Source organism: Chrysochloris asiatica, unplaced genomic scaffold, assembly GCF_000296735.1.
Source record: "Chrysochloris asiatica unplaced genomic scaffold, ChrAsi1.0 scaffold00042, whole genome shotgun sequence".
Lineage (NCBI taxonomy): Eukaryota > Metazoa > Chordata > Mammalia > Afrosoricida > Chrysochloridae > Chrysochloris > Chrysochloris asiatica.
In genome coordinates, this window is record NW_006408560.1 from 7851078 (window position 1) to 7872812 (window position 21735).

General features: G+C 37.6%; 1 protein-coding gene across 3 annotated transcripts in view; it reads left to right on the top strand.

Moving 5' to 3' along the window:
- GABPB2 (GA binding protein transcription factor, beta subunit 2) overlaps positions 1 to 21735 on the top strand; it is a 30161-nt gene that overhangs the window by 7600 nt on the left and 826 nt on the right. Inside the window, exons 3-8 of one of the 3 annotated variants that reach the window (XM_006861394.1) lie at positions 683 to 850; positions 1398 to 1592; positions 4222 to 4372; positions 13306 to 13419; positions 15700 to 15885; positions 21462 to 21595. In XM_006861394.1, the coding sequence (XP_006861456.1) occupies positions 683 to 850; positions 1398 to 1592; positions 4222 to 4372; positions 13306 to 13419; positions 15700 to 15885; positions 21462 to 21595 (948 nt within the window). The remainder of the gene's footprint in view (positions 1 to 682; positions 851 to 1397; positions 1593 to 4221; positions 4373 to 13305; positions 13420 to 15699; positions 15886 to 21461; positions 21596 to 21735) is intronic. The other 2 variants (XM_006861395.1, XM_006861396.1) reach the window with 2 other exon arrangements.

The following is a 21735-nucleotide window of genomic DNA, read 5'->3' on the forward strand; positions in this document are numbered from 1 at the left end:
ATTCAGTCAGGCAGAGAGGCTGAATATATGAAAAGCAAAGAATAAACTAAACAGGCTTAAAATAAAGAGTGTAACCCAAAGAAAGGAATAGATCTCTGGCCAAAGTGTATGCTAATAGATAATCCTTAATAAGATCCCCTTTGAGATTGCACAGACTTGATTGCTGCTATTGACATGCCATTGCTACAGTTTTATTGCCTCTTCAAACCATTAGTCTTGTTTGCTTTGCTTTACTGTATCAAGACTTCCATGCCAGCCAATCAAATTTGTTCTCTAAATTCCATGTGTAACTTTCTAGTCTCTATCCAGTTTAAGAATTGTTGAATTCTCCTCTCCTTTTCCTTTTACCACTGACTCTAAAATGCTCTCCTGAAACCTTTTTTTTTATAAACCTTTTTCTAAGCCCTCCTTAAATTCATGTTCTTTAGGGAATCTTTCATACCTGATAAATCCACCTGACCTAAATCCCTTATATTTAGCACTTATTTAGCTGGAGGTGTATTTATTTGCCCATAACATGTAGTTAATAATTTTTTGATTGAATAATGTCTTCTGTACAAGCAGATTCTTCCCTTAAGGACAGGAACCATAGGCTTCACCTCTTGTTCATTTGTATCTCTCCAGTAATGATCCAGGGCTCTCTGCACACAGTGGATGGTCAATGAGTATTATTTTCCCACAGCTTGGAACATCACCCCTCCACCTTGCAGCCCAGTATGGTCATTATTCCACAGCAGAAGTGCTCCTTCGAGCAGGAGTTAGCAGGGATGCCCGGACCAAAGTGGACAGGACCCCCTTGCACATGGCTGCAGCTGATGGACATGCGCACATCGTGGAACTGCTTGTTAGGGTAAAGCAAGAATAGTGGCGGGGCTGTGTTGGAAAAAAGACATCCACCTCCCTGTTTTCTTATTTGGACATGTGGTAGGAAACTGGGTTGGGAAGGATTAAGTTAGGACAGTTTATAGCATTGAGTTGCATCTCTTTCAAGAGTCAGTATGGCTATAAGGAGTTTATTTTCTAATCTTTTAAAGGGTAAACAGACTTTATTGATTTTTCTTCATTCTCTTTCTGCAGGTGTTCTCTGAACTTAGGCCTATTATATCAAACACTCAGCTCTCTGTTAATAAATGCAACAAAAATCTGTTCCTTTCCCCTTCCTCTCCCATCTGTCATAATTTCCCAGTGATATCCTTAGAAGACCCACTCATTGAAATCATTATGTCTGTCAGCATTCAGGAGAACTGGAGAAATGTTTTTCCTTTGCTATTCCTTAAACGTGATCTAAATTTGAATGTGTGCAATCACTATGGAAATCGTCTGTATTTGGTGATGGGATCTTGCACCTGTGCTACTATAACCAGTGTTGGTTGGAAAAATTACTTTTTCTGTGACAGAATGGTGCAGATGTAAATGCCAAGGACATGCTGAAGATGACAGCTTTGCACTGGGCCACAGAGCACCACCATCGAGATGTGGTAGAACTGCTTATCAAGTATGGAGCTGATGTTCATGCTTACAGCAAATTTGATAAGTCTGCCTTTGACATAGCCCTGGAAAAAAACAACGCTGAGATACTGGTCATTCTCCAGGTGTGATTCTTTTTATACTCCCTAGAGTATATACTTCAGTTGACATTAAAGTTTTTTCCTTAAGAGATGAATCAAAATTATCAAAGTATGTTTCAGTCCTGTGACTAATGCCATTATATCTTTTTTTAAAAAGTTCAATGGAGCCCTGAATTTTTCCTGGTGTTTAGGAACAATGAGTGACTAGTCCAAGAATAACATTTATTTTGGCTTCATGTTGTTTGTTTTCCTCCATGTGAAAAGTTCTTATTTCCCTTTCTAGTTGAGCTTAACTTGAGATAATATAAAAAACAATTTTGAATTTTTTAAATGTACATCAACTGATATAAGATAGACAGCATATAACACTAAAGCATATTGGGTCATAAGTAAGCCATCTCAGAATTTAAAATTGTCTAGCTGTAATGATTTTATTCATCAGTTTCTTAATCAGGTACTTTATTTATATCAGGCACTGGTCTAGGTTGAGAACAATAGATAGTAGGGGAATTCAAAGAATGTAAGACTTGGCCCTACTTGTTCACAGCATCATGGAGGTAAAAGATGGAAAATAAAGCCATATAATACTACATGATGAGCCCTGGTCTGGCACTGTAGGATAAATTCAAGGTTAGTGGTTCAGACTCATCAGTTGCTCTTGGAAATCCTATACAGAATCACTACGAGTCGGAACCAACTTGATGGCCACAACAACATTACATGATAAACATGCCTAGCAAGTGTTAAGATATCGTAGAGGAGGTAGCTTTAACGAGACTTAAAGGAAGACTTGGGAGTCCTGGTGTGGCTCTGTGGGTTAATGCACCAGACTGCAAAGCCATTTGAACTGCAAAGTCAGTGGTTCAAACTCACTAGCTGCTCCTCAGAAGCCCTGTACAGGGTTGCTATGGGTCAGGAAACCCTATACAGGATCTCTATGGGTCAGATTCGACTCAACGGCACTTAACAATAAGGGAAGACTTCGAGTATATGTAAAATTTGAACTGAGTCTTGAAGTAAGCAGAGAAGTGAGAAAATTATATTTTAAAATTATATTTTAAGCTAGGAGAAGAGCAAATCAAAGACAGAGGTATGAAAAAAAAGCATGACATCTTTGGGAAAGAGTAAGTCGTTCTGTGACTTAGATAATGGACAAAGGAAGTGTAGATTGGTAACAGCAAGAGCTAAGGCATGAGAGTTCAGCTGGGCTCCAAATCTAGGGATGTTGTGTGGCATGCAAAAGAGTTTGGATTATTTTTTTTGCAGGTACTGAGGATCCAATAACAGTTTTTAGATAGAAGATGACTGATGATTAGATTTATTTTATAAAAATTATTATTGGAGTGTGGCACAAAGACGGAGAGAAGAGACAGACTGAAGACCAATTTAGTAACTTTCATTAGTCTAAAGAAGATCCATTGAGGGTTTCAACTGATCATGTGACAGTAGATAAAAGGGGAAGATTCAAGGAAGAATTAACAGTAACCAGAGAATGGATCATCTATTTCAACTGAAGTTTTTAGCAAAGGGATAATAATATATGAAAAATCTTGTTACTGTTGTTATGTGCCATCAAGTCGGTTCCGACTCACAGAGACCCTGTATAACGTTCCAGAAGAGCAGCTGGTGGGTTTGAACCACCTACCTTGTGAATTGCAGTCTAATGCTTATCCTACAATGCTACACCAGGTCTTTAATGTAAGATAGGTACCCATTTCTGTTGCATTTTCAGATTTTGTTTGTTTTTACGAACAGATGGTTCTGTATCAACTGATTATCCTTTTCCACTTTTCAATTCCTTGTTTAGAGTCTGTTTCATAACTGGGCTTCTTTAGTAGTGATCGTGTTTGTTTTGTTTGTTTTTTAAAAAAAAAAAAAAACTGCTTATGAAACTATAAATAAATAAATAAACATACGCATTTTTTCACCAAAATTGAGCAAATATTCCTGGAAGCAAAACGAAACATATGGAACTAGAATTTAAAATCTGGCACTCATTTATTTGCTTGTTATATATTCTCCTAGGAATTTCTTCAGTAGCAGAATGGAACAAGTGGTTGGAAAAACTCTGGAGAATATTGTTCCTTGAAGGGCATAAGGGACCTCCTGCCAGCCTGTTGACTTGTAGATAATTGATCATAGAATGTTAGTGCTGGAAATTATTTTTTAGACTCTTTAGGCCAAGTTCCTTGTTTAAAAAAAAAAATGAAGAAACCCCCCAAAATCTAGATCTATCCCCTTGCTAAGTGAATTGTCTAGATTTTTTTGCAAATCATTCACCTTTGCTTTCTATAGTAATAAGTAAAACCACCTAATATTTCTGTGGTTTGAAAAAAGCAAGTCTTAATAACAATTCTGTGCTCCTTAGTGATACTGTGGTTAAGTGCTCAGCTGCTAGACAAAATGTCAGTGGTTCTAACTCACCAGCCAGTCGGCAGGAGAAAGATGTGGCATTCTGCTTCTATAAAGACTACAACTTTTGTAACCCTGTCTGGCAGTTGTACTCTGTCCTGTGAGTCTGAATCAACTCAATGGTAATGGGTATGAGAGCTCCTTGGGAACTGTGTTCTGCTTGAAAGAGTTTTGTCAAGGTTTCAGTAACTATAAAGCTATTAAGTGTTCTGACTTTGAAATATCATGTCTTGCTTGGTAGGAAGCAATGCAGAATCAGGTGAATGCTAATCCTGAGAGAGCTAACCCTGTGACTAACCCTGTGACTATGGCTGCTCCATTCATCTTCACATCGGGAGAAGTTGTCAACCTGGCTAGCCTTGTTTCCTCAGCCAACACCAAAGCAACCTCAGGTAATGTTCTGATAATGTAACATTTATTTTAAATTTATAAATGAACAGAATCCCAAGTTTTCCCATAAGATGAATGGAGAATCGATACCCACTCCTTTATTAAAATACTCCCCCAAACAAAAAAAATTGTAATATATCTTAAAGTTAATATCTTTATTCTATCTGGGGAGAAGTTTTACTTAAAAAGCTGGGGAAGATCAGACATAGAGATGATACATGGATACTAATTCAGATAAAAGTAAAATATTCTACAGTGTTATGCCTGACACCAAAATGAAAGTATAAGGGCATCTCAGTATGGTACTTCTAAGGAAATAGCTAAATATTCATACTTTAAAGTGAAACATAAGTGGAGAGATAAAACAGGTATATGTGATTTTTAAAATAAAATGTAAGAATCTTGGTTGGCATGTGAGGTTATTTAAAAGGAAAATAACAGGGAAAAACACTTGGTGTTGATCTCGAGTCCATGTGTTTTTTACAAAAACTTCTATCTAAAAAGGAGCAAATGAGTTTTTAACATCTCCTTTTACAAATATTTGTTTTATAGTGGAGGAACTTGTATCTTCATTTAATAATTTTCCCCATATTCTGTTTTCCTTCATCTAAAGAGAAACAACTGTATTCCTTGTTAAGTTTGTGTAATATCAAAAGAAGGTCCTTGAATGAGGTATGACTATTGAGAGGCAGTGTGGTAAAGTAAAAGGAACATATATTTACTATACTTAGAATTTTGGGTTCAGAACTGGGTTCATATACTGGTTTATTGACTAACTTGACTTTAGAGAAACTAGTAATTTACTTATTAGTTTCTCTAAAGTCGTCACTTAGTTATAAAATTTGGATATAGTTGTTGTTGTTAAGTACCATGGAGTCGGTTCCGACTCATAGTGACCCTGCACAGGGCTTCTGGGGCTGTAAATCTTTCTCCCAGGGAATAGCTTGTAGTTTCAAACTGCAGACCTTGAGGTTAGCAGCCCAATTCATAGCCACTATGCTACCAGAGCTCCTTTGGATATAGTAATACCAATTTTATTGCAAGACTTTGAGAGTTTGTATCTCAGTGCATATTCAATAGCAGGACTTCAATAAAAGAAACAAAAACACAAAAACCACTGCTATCAAGTTCGTTCCTATTCATAATAATCCTGTAGGCCAGAGTAGAACTGCACATAGAGTTTCCAAGGCTGTAAATCTTTATGGAAGCAGACTGTCACATATTTTTCCTGTGGGGCGACTGGTGGTTTCAAACTGCTGACCTCTCCGTTAGCAACTGCGCACTTTACCACTATACCAGCAAGGTTCCCTCAACTTCAATAATAACCCCACTGCTATTGAGTCAATTTCGATTCATAGCAACCCTGTCTCCCTGTATGGAGTTTCTGTAAATCTGTACACGTGCAGAAAGCCTCATCATCCTCCTGTGGAGAACCTAGTGGGTTTGAACTGCCAACCTCGCAGTTAGCTGTCCAGTGCTTACCCTACAGCGCCATCAGGGCTCCAGGTTCAATAATACCTATTGTTAAATGAAAATGTTGTTAGGTGCTGTCAAGTTGGTTCTGACTCATAGTGACCCTGGATAAGGTTTCCGAGCAGCGACTGGTGAGTTTGAATTACTGACCTTGAGATTTGTGTCACACCAGGACTCCTTAAATGAAAATGTTGTTGTTAAGTGTCATCAACTTGGTTCCCACTCCTAGTGAACATGTATAGGATAGCCAAGGAACAGTTGGTGAGTTTGAACCGCAAGCCTTGTAGTTAAAACTGACCTTGCAGTCCAGTGCTTTATCCCACAATGCCACACTAGGACTCTTAAATGAAATTAGATCTTCTCTGTGAAGAGTGGGAGTCCTGGTGGGGCGCTATGGGATAAAGCACTGAACTGCAAGGCTGGTTTGAACCTCAAGGTTGACGGTTCAAACTCACCAGCTGCTCCTTGAAAACCCTGTACAGGGTCTCTATGAGTTAGAACTGACTCTAGGGCCGTTAACAGTAACAATGAAGAGTGACTCTGTCATGACCACAAGGGGGCAGTAGACCCCACCTGCTGTCATCAAGTCCTTTCTGACTCATGGCGACTCTACAGGAATTCACTCTAGGGCACTTAACAACTTAACAAAATAGAGTTTCCAAAGAGTGACTGATGGGTTTGAGCCACCGACCTTGTGGTTCAAACCAAAGCACTGCACCAGGACTCCAATGAAGCTGATAGTGGGTTTAAATGGCCTGACCTTGCTATGAGCAGCCCAACACCTAAACCACAGCGCCACAAGGGGGCAGTAGTGATTTTTTTAGGTCATCAACAATCATTTGAAAATCAAACCACTCTGCTTCAGCTGAATATTTTTAAAAAGTTATCTTAAATATATGTATAAATATAATCAGATCATTCACACACAACCTTGTGCATTTGAAGTGATTCAAGTCACACTAATTAGGACAAGTGATTGTATAATGCAAAACTCTCTTTAGAAGCCAATAAAAGTTCCCAAATGTGGTCTTCAGTCTAACTATGGAAATTCCCCAGACCCTAGTCTGGTATGTAAGCCACATTCAGGTGAGCTATTAATGTCATTTTACTTTTGACAGACCTGTTCTTTCTCTCCTCTGTTATGTTGGCAAGTGCAAATTGAAGCTGTTAAATCATCACATAGCAGCTGACCTCCCAATGTCATCTTAATTATGAAGCTCTTCTACCCAGCTCTCCTCTTTGGCTATGTGGTCATCTTGATGCTTCATCAGTAGAGATTAAACTAAGCTGGTTAGCCATTGATCCACCAAGGCTTCAGTGTGTATGTCAATACAAAACCTGATTTTTCACAAACATTCTTTCTTCATTTTTGCTGTTGAGGAGGAGTTAGGCGAGTTATGTTTGAATCAAAGAGAAAGGCAGGTAATGCCTTTTTCAGAAAGCAGTTTTACCTGGCCATCCTTCTTTAGCTTCGTGACCTGTCTGATGCTTAGCCTGCTGGAACTTGCAGCCTTGTTTGTTTTGCTTGGTAGGCATTTATGTCAAGTCCTGGTGTGCTGCTGTAGGATAAGCACTACACTGCTAACAACAAGGTTGGTGGTTGAAACCCACCAGCTGCTCCTTGGAAACCATTGTTGTTAAGTGCCGTCCAGTCAATTCCAATTCACAGTGACCCTGTATAGGGTTTCCAAGGCTTGTAAATCTTTGCAGGCGCAAAAAAGCCTCATCTTTCTCTTGCAGAGCAGCTGGTGATCTTGAACTGCCGAGTTTGTGTGAAGTTCAGTGCTTATCCTATGGAGCCACCACACTCCCTCTAGTGATTTATGTTGTTGTTAAGTGCTGTCGAGTTGGTTCCGCCTCATAATGACCTGTATAGGGTTTCCAAGGAGCATCTGGTATATTTGAACCGCCAACCTTGTGGTTCACATTTTAGTGGTTGTCCTACAGCCCCACACCAGGAGTTCAAAAGGAGTTGTTATTGTTGTGAAGTGCTGTCGAGTCGGTTCCAACCCATAGTGACCCTGTATAGGGTTGTTGTTGTTGTTATGTGCCGTGGAGTCAGTTCCAACTCATAGCGACCCTGTACAGGGTTTCCGAGGCTGTAAATCTTTACAGGAGCAGAAAGCCTTATCTTTCTTCCACAGAACAGTTGATCATGAGATTAGCCCAATTTGTAACCACTATGCTACTACCAGAGGGTAGTAATCTATGAAATTTAAATTTAGAAAAGAGATTGTCTAGATTAATCATATCAGAAAGAGTCTTTGCTCTGTGGAAGGACTCACAATAAGGATTGTTAAATGGGAGTTTCTGTAAGTGTTCTACAGATAGCTTTTTTTTTTTTTTTTAATGTTTTATTGTGAATTATGTGATAGTTTACATGGGAGAACATTAGTCTTACATTCATCCTATAGTATATCATTTCATTGCTATGGTTACAATTCCCTCGATGCATCATCAACCACCAAAAGGGTATACACTACAAGCATGCCCCCCAGTCATCAGCACACAGCCCCTCTCCCTCTCTGTGCCTAAAGTCCCCAACAGCTCCATCTCTCCATGTCATTGTCTCTGCCTCCATACAGATAGCTTTTTAAAAAATTCTTTTAGCAAATACACTCATTAAAGTATATCAGTTTTCTTATTTATTTATTTTTTTTAACTTTTTATTGGATCACTGACTTCTTGATAGAAGAAAGGGTGGAAAGCATCTTTAAGCACAGATGGTGGGAAATCTTAAAAATTAAGAGTATATTGAAAAAGATAAGTCTATCAGTCAGAGTACAGTCAAGCAACAAGAAGCTATATGGTAATTTATAGAACTTGTATAAATTTATACACATATAATTCCTAAATACATGAGTTCTAAATTTACGTGTAAGAATTACTAAGTAGGGAGAGTGTGTTACTTATATGAAGAGAAGTCTTTAGAATACGGGTGGGCAAGATGGCAGACTAGACAGATGCACTACATGGACCTGCTACAACAAAGATATGAGAAAATAAAACAGACACAGATGAAAATCTGGCACTCTGAACTTCAGAAGAAAGGATAGAGAGGTGGGTGGAGTGCTTGCTGGGAGGAGAAACTGAGTAGGGACAGTGAGAGAGAGAGACTGACTGGTCAATGACCGGGCAGAATCATCTTGATCATCTTGTGAGCAACTCTGGTAGCAGAGAAAAGCCTGGCAGAGCTGATTTGAGTAACTGATGGAAGAGGTGCAATTTCTTTTTTCCCCATGCACCCTTGGTGACCAGAAATGTGGCCAGCTGCCACTCTCATCCCCCCACAGCACATGGTTGTTTGGAGTTACATGGTTGGGAGCCATGCCAGCATGAGAAGGGGACCAGCTGCACCGCTCTGGTGTGCCCCTTTGGTGTCTGCATTCAGGTGGGCTCAGCTCTAGACCTACAAACTCCCAGAGCCACCACACCAGCATTTAACCAGTCACCCTGCCCCCAGCTGCCTTGTGGTCCTAACAGACATTAAAAGCAGCTCCATCAAGGGCCTCACAGACCACTTCTGAATTGAGTGTCTTGAACATAGACAATACCGAGGCAAATAGGAACACTCTATAGGGCCAGGAACTTTGCTGTCACATCCCTTTCACAACCACTTCATGAGCTCCTTGAATTGTAGGGAGCCCCCTCCCCCCAAGAGATTTCTTCCCTCCAGGTCCAACAACTGCACTGTTTGTTTTTACAAGTGTAACAACCTCACAATGCCCCGGAGACAGCAGACAATTTTAGCTCACACAAGGAAACGAGAGAATGGCTTCAACAAATGACTGAGCTTCAGAGCCAAAAGACGTTTCTGAAGAAGAAAAGGTAATAGAACTAACTGAAAATGAATTCAAAAGAATGATAATTAGGTACCTTAAAAGGATGGATAGAAAGATTGAGGAAAGCAAGGCGAACACAATAAAAACTTAAGAAGAATTCTGGAAAACACTCCAAGAACAGACAAATTTTTACAACTTGATGAACTGGACCTTTGTTTATGAATGGGGTTGCTCAGAATTCCAAATGAAATGGAAGGATCAAGCTTGCTTTTTCAGGGCTCTGGGTTGATATGGATGGGTATTTTAGACATTTTGGCTATCAAAAATGGAGGCTAAAAATGCACAAAGTGGCTGGCTTACAAGTTTTCATGAGTGTGCTTAGTTTCAGAATGAGGTGGGTAATGTAGAATCCGTATTGACTAGTTTTCCTCTTTTCCAGATGGATCTAGTGAATGGAGGATGATGATTCAATTGTGAATAGTAGTTAACAGGGTTAATTGTGATTTGTCACAACTGTAATTATGGAAGATGTATAACTAAAGGGGGGCATAGTTAATTTTTCATTTCAGGAATAGATGGTCCCAGGACCATCAAGAAGGAAGAGCATGTGTAGAGCATGAGATCCTACCTAGAAAAGCGGTGATAGCAGAAACAGTGGCAGAGTTGACGGCATAGAGAGATAGAACAGCAGAGGGCTCTAGGTCCATGGACTGAGAAAGGCTGTGTGCCTGTGGGCAGGAGGCTGGCTTGCAAAAGTGCCCTTTGGACATTTAAATGAATATGGATATTTTTATTTGTATGTGTACATCAAATATTTTTGCTTTGTTGATATGTGTAAAATAAGATGTAAAAGGGAAGTTATAGGGAAGAAGCAGGATAACTGTTGTTTCAGGGAGGGAACTGCAGTCATTTAGATGAAACAAAATGTATGATTGGTTGAAAGTAAAGCTGATGATCATGTCTGTTAACCTTCACAATAAAAAGTAAAAAAAAAAAAAAAAAAATTTTAAATACAAATTTTTGAACAATACAAAATCTGCCAATTAGAAATCCAAAAAATTAATACTAAGATCTCAGAAATGGACAATATGTTGAAAGGAGTAGATGTAAAACAATGGAAGCCTGAATTAGTGAGTCTGAAGATCAGTTTTATAATACTAGTATGCTAGAAGAACAATCAGAAAAAAGAATGAAAAATTCTAAAGTAAGCCTAAGTTATGTGGGACACCATGAAGAACAACTTACAGTTGATTGGAATGTCAGCACAGAGAAGAGTCAAGCACAGAGAAAACTGTCAAAGAGTTTTTGAAGAACACTTCCCTAGCATCATGAAAGACGAGAAAATAAGCATACGAGAAGCTGAACAAACTCCAAATAGGATAGCTCCGGAAAGGAAATCACCTAGACATAATCAAACTTTCCAATATAAAAGACAAGGAAAAAATCCTGAGAGCAGCTAGGGAAAAGTGAAACTTGAGCTACAAAGGAGAACTAATAAGACAAAGCTCTGATTTCTAAACAGAAACCATGCAGGCAAGAAGGCAATGAAATGACATATACAAAACTCTGAAAGAAAAAGATTGCCAAGAATCATATAAACAGCAAAGCTGTCCCTCAAATACGATGGTGAAATTAGGACATTTCCTGATTAACAGAAATGGAAGCAATCTGTAATGACTAGACCAATGAAAAATGCTCTAGGGTGTTCTTTGGACTGAGAACCAACAACAGTACACAACAACCAGAACTCAATCCAGATATAGAAGTATTAGAAGTAAAACAAACCTACAAGACTGAAAATAAGAAAGCAGAGATAACATTGTATAATGAAGTCAACTACAAAGCAAAAAGAAGGAATAGTGTAGATATAGAAATTACAAATGGCAAGGAAGTCAGGTGGATTTCAAGAGAAAACAGACTGTTTTAAGCAGGGAAAAAATAAATTACAGGGTAACCGCAAAGAAAAATAATATACCAGCATACCAGCACATCAAGATTAAAAAAAAAAGAAAAAAATCAGAAAGATTTAGTAAACATTAATACAACAGAAATGAAAATGAATAGAAAACCCACAAACAAAATGAATTCAGCATAGAAAGTCATATGGAACAAAGAATCCAGAAGCACCACACACACACAAAGTAAAATGACAACAATTAATTCATACCTATTAATAATTACACTCAATGTAAATGGATTAAATATACCAGTCAAAAGACATAGAGCAGAATGGATAGAAAAACAGGATCCTTCAACATACTGTCTACAAGAGACACATCAAAAAGATGGAGACAGCCTAAATGTCCATCAACAGAAGAATGGTTAAACTTTAGTACATAGACACAATGGAATACTATAAAATGTTGAAGAATAATGATGACTCTGTAAAATACCTCACAACATGATTGAACCTGGAGGACATTGTGCTGAGTGAAATTAGTCAACCACAAAAGAACAAACATTGTATGAGACTAACATTGTAAAAAGTTTAAAAATGGAAGAAAAAAAAAGACCTGTGTTTAGTGATATTGGAAGAAAATAGATTTTTTTAATTTTGCAATTGTTTCTATTTTTTGGCTTTCCTAAAATTAGTATATATTACCAGATAATAAAAAAATTATTTAAAAAGAATATGGTAATATCAGCTATAGAGAGCAGCCATGACTTTAATATTGACAAAGCTTAAATTCATGCTAGCTATAACAAAGAAGAGATGCTCATAGGATCCAGCCCCAGTATGACAAGACTGGACAAAGAAGGGTAGATTTGGAGTTGAGAGGCAATAAAACTAACTAGCATAAGTCTCTGAAATTGTAGCAGAAGACCTAGGGAAATGTTACTCATTAGATTTATGTAAACCTTTTGATTAGTATTTTGAGTTCAGAAAGTTCATGCCTATTGTTAGAACAAATACTCTCCCCCTTGGAACTTAGGCTGTAAGCACACAGACATAAGACAACAGGTTATGATGAAAGTTAAAAAGCACTTCTTGACATATGTAAAACAAGAAATACTTCTTTTTACCTTTGAAATTGTGCTACCTTTAAAATTTAACATAGAACATTAGATTACTTGCACTAGATGTCAGTTCTTTTCTCCTCACCTTGCTAGCTGATGAATAGACGTAGTATGAGTGAGTGAAGCCCAGGTGGAGCATATTCCCTCATCATTGCTTAGTTTGGATTGAGGCAAGCTTTGTAGGCTTCGTGCCTACTACTGCTAAGGAGAGCTTTGCATAGCCAGCCTAGGGAGTGGGCTAATGCCTGTTAGCTGCTAATGCTCAACATTGACAATGCCAAGAGAATGGTCAGATGAGAGGAGTGTTGTGACCCTGTACCAAGCATAGGACTTTAACCTTTTTTAAGAGAAAACCCTTTTAAGTCTTAAGAAATTTAAAACTGATCCTTGATTTTATATTAGAGACCAAGATGAGAGGGGAAAGACGGGGTTTCGGTTAATAGGTCATTTTTGTTGTTGTTGTTGTTGTTATGTGCTGTGGAGTTGGTTCCGACTCATAGCGACCCTGTACAGGGTTTCCGAGGCTGTAAATCTTTACGGGAGCAGAAAGTCTCATCTTTCTCCCGCGGAACAGCTGGTAGTTTTGAACCACTGACCTTGCATTTTTAGTTCATCTCAATTTACTCTCCGATGGACCTCACTTGCCTTTTTTACTGAAATAGGTGACCCCCATGCCTCTACAGTACAGTTCTCAAATTCCACCACCTCAGTGCTGACCACTCTTGCAGCTCTTGCTGAGGCATCAACCCCCCTCTCCAACTCACACAGAGCCACAGGTAGGTAAAGGATATCTGCTGGGGGAATCACCATTTTCTTTTCTCGTTAAATCTCCAGCAGATTTAAATTGCATAAAATATTAAAGAATTGTGGCTAACTAGAGGCATCCATGGATGTAGAGTCATTGAGCATCAGAAAGAAAATATGTAAGTGATATAATCAGACAGCTGAATAATACCAGAGAATGACTGAGTTATCCCTTTGTATTTTTGCAGTTTTGAATTTTTTGCCCTGACTCCATTTACTTCAGATTACAATAGTCTGATATTAGCAAATTTGGGGGAGATAATTGACATCATGTTTTAACTGACGCTATCATAAAATGATAGAAAACAGCAGCCTAGATATCTTGTATTAAAGTATTCAAATATGAGTGATTGCTTGCTCCCTCCCGTATTGTTATATCTAGTACAACTCAGGTTGGCTTGCATTTATTTGCACTGGAGATGTAATTTTGGCATTTCCAAGGAGTTGGGCAGATACATGCTGTATAATGCTGCCTTTCTTATATTTAAAACAAAAAGATTATATATTTAACTAGAACAAGTGGTCTATGGGGAAATGGCTTCACATAGGTAAAAGCAAGACTCCGTAATGATCCAGGAATCTTTCTGGAGCCCTCTGAAAATCTGCTCTATCATAAATAAAAGCAGATTGTTCTTTCTGCTATTGACATTTGGGTAGTAAAAACATTCTTCCAATCTTATTTTCACTATTAGCAGCAATCATAAAGTTCTCTACTCAGATGAGTATGAGTTGACAGCATGGCAGAAGGGACAGGAATGGATTAAACTTTCCCTTACTATCCTGTTGTTTTGATCTTTGATCGTGGATAAATCATTTAATTTCTCCAGGTGTCAGTTTGTTCATCTCTATCTAACAAAACAGTTCATTAGGTATTCTATCAAGATCCTTTCAGCTCTGATATTTCCTGGTGTGAATGCTCTATTTCCATTGATCTACCTGACTGTGTTTGGTACAGGTAGTCCATATCCCACTTATAGCAAAGTTTTACCTACTCTTTAGAGAAATTCCATAGTGGCAGGAGCTGTTTCCCCTAATAACTGTTGTCAGAGAGTTGATTCTGACTCATAGTTACCCTGTAAGAACAGAATAGAACTGGCCCATAGGGTTTCCAAGGCTATAAATCCTTACAGATTCAAAGTGGCTAGTGGGTTCAAGCCATCAGTCTCTTGGTTACTGGCTAAGTTCTTAACCACGGAACCACCAGGGCTTCTCTGTCTCCTAATATTGCTTAGTTTATTGAGATATTTATGTATTGACTAGCCAAACTGAAAATCTTAATTCAATTTAATACATATAAAGCTCTTAGAAAGGTACCTGGCACATAATAAATAGTTTTTAATATTATTGCTGGTCCTTCACTCAATTCATATTAAAAAGTTTAAAAATATATTATAGTTGATCTATTAGATGGGAGAAGCTATCTGCTACTTTTGCCTGTTAAACTTCTTCAATGCTGTGACTACCTGATAGATTATTTTATTAATTCACTATTAAATGTGATAATTTTCTGTTAGAAATAGAGCCACTGTAATTTATAGTGTTTAAAGAGCCCTGGTGGCATAGTGTGTTACGCCTTGGGCTGTTAACTGCAGGGTCAGCAATTAGAATCCACCAGCTGCTTTGAGGGAGAAAGATGAGGCTTTCTGCTTCTGTAAAGTAGTAGCCTTTGAAACCCTATACAGGGTCACTATGAGTTGGAACCAACTTAACAACATTAATAGTTTTCAGGTTTTCTGTTAAGTTCCTCAGATTTATTTAGACTTTAAAGATCCTCCCTGAAAAGCAAGTTTTAAGATCCAATAATGTTTGTGAAATTCAACATCTCTGTCCTTCATTGGAGAATTACAATGCTCATTCGCCTATAAGGTCTCTGATACTTCCTATAAAACAAACCAACCAGTTTAAGCATACTTAAAACAGGATTTGAAGGCTCATTTGTACATAGAAATCCATTTTTAGTGCAAGCTATTAATATTCTATACAGGGTCGCAATGGGTTGGAACCGACTCAACGGCACTTAACAACAGCAAGGACGTTTTATGAAATACTATTCTAATGTTGTCCTTGTTTTGTTTTCTCCTCTGATTTAGCAGTGTTCACAAGTGCTTGCCTTTGTGAACTGTTGAATCTAATACTTTTCTTCAAATTTTCTTCTGGTCCTGAATGTTGTCAGTTTCATAAAGGCTAAAATTGCTGCGTTCATGTTTTCTTTTTGAAAGCTGAAATTTAAAATTTTCTTTTGTTATCTCTAGCCAATTCAGAGGAAATCTTAGAAGGAAATTCTATTAACTCATCAATCCAGCAAGTGGTGGGGAGTGGAGGCCAAAGGGTCATCACCATAGTGACTGATGGAGTCCCTCTGGGTAATCTCCAAACTGCAATCCCTGCTGGAGGCATTGGCCAGCCATTTATTGTAACTATGCAAGATGGGCAGCAAGGTGAGTATCCCATTTAGACAATTTTTTATTAAATATACTAGACACTTAAACATTTACCTGAACGGAGGCAGTAAGGCAAATAATGAGAGCGGGAAAATAACCAGCTGCAAAATGGAGTAAAGAAGCTCTGAAAAAGAAAAAGAAACCAGTCTGGCAAGGTTACTCTCCCTCATATATATGAAATTTGAGAGTGAAAACCAATAATCTGGTAAAATAATAAGTAAGTAATAGAAACCAATAGGCCACAGAAAACAAAGTGCTGTAGACTCTTACAAATTTGAAAATATGTTCAGTCTACTTTGTCCATACCAAGAGAAATGCAAATAAATATTACACTGAGATACCATTATAAATAGACTGTTGTCAAGTTGTTGGGAACTAGGCACGCTTTTATATCATTGATGAGAGTATAAATTTATGCAACCTTTACAAAGTAAATTGGCAATATCTATCAGTATTAAAAATGTACATGCCCTTAGGCTAACAATTTTCTTTCTAGGAATTTATACTCACACAGAAAAATGACATATATATACCAAGTTACTTTTTTACAGTAGTTGTACTGTAATTTTTATAATAGCTAAAGATAAAGAATCTACATGTAAAGCAGTAGGGAAATGGATAAATTGTAGTATACCTATACAATGGAATACTCTATATCAATACAGTAAACATTTTTTTAATCATATTTTTAAGTAACAGCAAGATACAGGGCAGTATGTGTCATGTACTACATAGACTTAGACTGTCTCTGAAAGAAGACACGGATTACACTGATAATACTTCTAAGAAGGATAGGTGGGGATGGCTAGGAAACTTCACTGAACACGCTTAGCGCTTTTGACTTTTTAACTGTGTTGATATATTATTTTTAAAAGTGTAAGTATGGAGATAATTTATCACATTCATAAAAACAAACTAAGAAAAAGTAGAAAAATAAAATTACTAAACACTTTTAAAAAAGAAACGTAACGATTCCTTAAAAAAATATTTGAGGTTGAAAAGATTGATACAGTTACCTTTCTTTGTGTAGCCAAAATTTTGGTTTGGTAAAATGATTATTAGGGTTTTATAATTTTAAGATGATTTGAGGAGATGAATATCTGCGGTGTGGAAAAGGCGATAGAAATTAAAATTTTATAATCCAAGCTTTGGTATCATAAATTCTTAATAGTAAAATTTAGAAATATACTACTGATATTTTTGTGAACATGATTATCATTTTAAGCTTTAGAGGGCTCACTGTGTAGGTGAAAGAGTTTGCTTATAATGGAAACAAATGAGAACTGAGAAAAAGAATAGAATTTGAGCTTTTGCCTAGATGAACTACTTTTACAAAACATGTGATAACCAAGTAAAAAAAGAAAAACTGATTTCATGAATTATCTACAGCAAACTTTAAATTCCAGACTAAACTCCCATCTTTACTCAATATGTATCTAAGCTGCTCTGCACTTTCACCAATAGATGAGTACTTAATGAATATAGACTAAGTTTTAAATCAGTTGAACCAAATAACTAGATAAATTTTTCTGTTAAAAAAACCATAATGTATCCTGAAACCTAAATATATATTTTCAGCCTTTTATTTCGAACTAATTATAGATTCATATACAATTTTGAGAAATAATGCAGATAGTCCAGGTGTGGTGCTGCAGTATAAAGCTCTGGACCACAAAGTCGGTTTGAACCTCAAAGTCAGCAATTCAAACTCACCAGCCTCTCCTCAGAAACACCCTATGCAGGGTCGCTGTGAGTCAGAACTGACTCAGTGGCATACAACCATCACCACCATTCATTGCAAATGCCTTTTGTAAAATTAAGCAGTATAAAAGGTGACTATGAACTCTGGTAGCATAGTGGTTACAAATTGGGCTGTTAATCTCAGGGTCAGCAGTTCGAAACTATCAGCTGTCCTGCGGGAGAAAGATGAGGCTTTCTGCTCCCATAAAGATTTACAGCCTCAGAAACCCTGTTCAGGGTCTCTATGAGTCAGAACTGACTCCACGGCACATAACAAATGCACATGGACCTCACCAGATTAAATACACAGAAATCATATTGACTATATCTGTGGAAAGAGATGGTGGAAAAACTCCCTATCATCAGCCAGAACAAGGCCAAGGTCAGTCTATTGAACAGACCATCAATTGTTCATACGCAAATTCAAACTGAAGCTCAAGAAAATAAAAACAAGTCCATGAGAGCCAAAATATGACCTTGAACAAATCCCACCTGAATTTTAGATTTCATGTGAAGAACAGATTTGATGCATTAGACACTAAAGACCAAAGACCAAAAGAGCTGTGGGATGACATCAAGAAAATCATATAGGAGGAAAGCAAAAGGTCATTAAAAAGACAGGAAAGAAAGAAAAGACCAAAATGGATGTCAGACTCTAAAACTTGCTCTCAGCATAAGGAAGCTAAAGTGAATGGAAGAAATGAGGAAGTAAAAGAAGTGAACAGAAATTTCAAAGGGCAGCTCAAGAAAACAAAGTCAAGTAAGTATGAAAATGAAATATGCAAAGACCTGGAATTAGAAAACCAAAAGGAAAGAACATGCTTAGCATTTCTCAAGCTGAAAGAACTGAAGGAAAAATTCAAGCCTCGGGTGGCAGTATTGAAGAATTCTATGGGCAAATAGGACTCCTGGTGTAGCACTGCAGGAAGCACTGGACAGGAAGCACAAAGTCGGTGGTTCAAACCCACCAGCTGCTTCTTGAAACCCCTGTGCAGGGTTACTATGAGTTGGAACTCACTCCATGACACTTAACAACAGCATATGCAAAATATCGCATGATTTAGAAAGCATCAAAAGAAGGAGAAGGAATACACAGAGTCAGGATACCAGAAATGAGTGATGTTCAATGATTTCAAGAGATAGTGAATGATCAAGAACCAATGGTATTGAAGGAAGAAGTCCAAGCTGCACTGAAGGCATTAGTGAAAAACAAGGCTCTGGGAATTGATGGAATACAAATTGAAATCTCTCAACAAATTGATGCAGCTCTGGAGGTGCTCACTCATCTATGCCAAGAAATTTGGAAGACACCTACCTGACCAACCATATTTGTGCCCATTCCAAAGAGAGGTGACCCAACAGAATGTGGAAATCGAGCAGTATCATTAATATCAAATGCTAATAAGATTTTGCTAAAGACACTTCAAAAATAGTTGCAGGTACATCAACAGAGAACTGCCAGAAATTCAAAATGGATTCAGAAGAGAAGGTTGAACTAGGGATATCATTGCTGACGTCAGATGGTAAAGTGTAGGGTCAGTGAAAAAAGGAAGTTCTCCAGTGAAATGGATTGGCACAACAGTATCGGCAGTGGGCTCAAGGGTAACAACATTTGTGAGGATGGCGCAGGACTGGGCAGTGTTTTGTTCTGTAGTACATAGGGTCGCTATGAGTCGGAACCAACTCAACGGCACCTAACAACAACATTCCATATACCCACTTCACCCATTTTTCTCCAGTGATAATATTTTGCATTGTTGTTTTTATTAAGTGCTATGGAATCGGTTCCTACTCACAGCAACCCCTGTATAGAATTTCTGGGCTTTAAGACTTGATGGGAGCAGAAAGCCTTATCTTTCTCTCAAGGAGTAACTGGTAGGCTCAAACCATGGACCATGTGGTTCACAGTCCACTGCTTATCATATATTGTGCACCATATAACATTTTGTATTTGTTAAGTTCCAACTCATAATGACCACAAAACGTTTCTAAGAAGTGATTGGTTTGAACCGCCAACCTTACAGTTCAGTGCTTAATTTACAGTGCCACTCCAGGAATCCAACATTTTGCATAGCTGCAGAATAAGATCATGACTAAGAAATTGACATTGACACAACTATCAGCCCAATTGAGATTTTTCTAATTTTACTTGTGCTTCCTTGTGTGTGTATGTTTGTGTGTGTACACATCTAGTTCATTGTGACTTAATATGAGGAGGCCTTCAAAAAGTTCATGGGAAAATTCCATTATCTTTTCGTTCATTCCATTTTTCCACAAACTTTTTTTTTTTTAAGTTTTTATTGTGACTTGAGTGATAGTTGACATGGAAGAACATCGGTTTAACAGCATCGTTTCATTGCCATGATTACAGTCTCCTCCATGCATCATCATACAACAGTATTTGCTTCTGTTTCCTCTGTTTTGTTTTTTTGGTGGGTGTTGGGTTACACAAAAAACGCTCAGGAATATAATTTAAACAACCAAAGGGCACATTCTGCAAGCCTGCCTCGTGGCCACCAGCACTCAGTCTTTTTCTTGCCATGAGTCTAGAGTCCTCAGCTGCTCCCTTCCTCCATATCCCCATCTCTGCCTCCATCTCTGGTATCGCTGCTTCTCTGGATATAGTCCCACATTCCACTTGTGCTCTTCTCCCTTGATGGTCCCAGGGTCCTCTGTTCCTGGAATGTAAGATTAACTACTTCCCTGTTTTTGTTAAAAAACTTCTACCTTTCCACAAACCTTTTGAAGCCCCCTTTGTATATATAGACCTGTGTGTATACCATCAGAGTGAAGACAGAAGTGAAGAATAGTTTGTCATAAGGATCACAAGTGCCACCTTCCTCCCCACCCCATTCCTCACCCGTGGACGCCACTAATCTGTCCTCCTTTTTGTATTTTTGTCATTGAAAGAATGGTATATAAGTGAAATCTTCTGTATTAGTCTTTTCAGGCTGACTTTAAAATTTTTTTTAATAATTTCCTTTAGAGCCAATGAATTTGTTGTACCAATAGTTCATTCCTTTTTGTTGTTGATTATTATTCTAAGGCATAGCTGTACTGATTTGTTTAGCCATTGAAGGACATTTAAGTGGTTTCCAGTTTGGGGCTGTTACTAATAAAGCTGCTATGAATAGTCATGTATAGGATTTTATGTAAATAGAGATTTTCATTTTACTGGGATAAATGCTCAAGAATGCAGTTCCTAAATTATATATTAAACATGTGTTTAGTTTTGTAAGAAACTGCCAAACTATTTTCCAGTTTGGAAATATTGTACCATTTTACATTCTCACTAGTAATATATAATCCAATTTCTTCATACTGTCCGTAGCATTTGGCATTATCATTTTTTATATTAGCCATTCTGATAGCTGTATAGTACATCTTATAAGTGTTGTGTTCATATGTTTGTGTTGACCCTTCTCTCATTCTCAAAACAGAAACAATTGGGTACAGTGAATGGCAAACTATTTTAACTAGAGGCTTCTCGAAAATTTTATATAAAGTCTCCAGACCTTCTTCAGACAAATTCCTCCTGCAGAGTAAATAAGGCTAAGTGGTCATAACTGCTGACCAGAGTCAAACATTTATATATATATATATATAAAAACCTCAGATACAAGACTTACCTGTAAGTTTCCCAACCTGTAAGTCAAATACCCTTTTTTTTGAAGCCTGTTTAGTGCCTCTCTATTCCTTTATGTTTCTCTCTTCAGGGCCATCTTGTACCTATTGGTGCTAACATTTTTCATATATATATATATACAACTGAAAACAAAATCTCTGTTCTACTATAAATTCATTGCCTCTGATTGATTTCCTTTGGTTTGTAGTTTTAACTGTACCTGCTGGTCAGGTTGCAGAGGAGACTATAATTGAAGAGGAAGAGAAAGAAGAAGCAGAGAAGTTGCCACTGACTAAGAAACCAAGGATAGAAGAGATGACAGACAATATGAAGGAAAGTAAGGTAATATTTGTAACAGTAGTAGAGAGAAGAGAAGGGAAAGAATCAAAAGCCCTAGCTGTTATGGCCTGAACCCTTTTTTTTGTCTACTCACTGGATAATCTAGGATCAAGAATTGTTACCTGGAGGTGACATGATTTCCT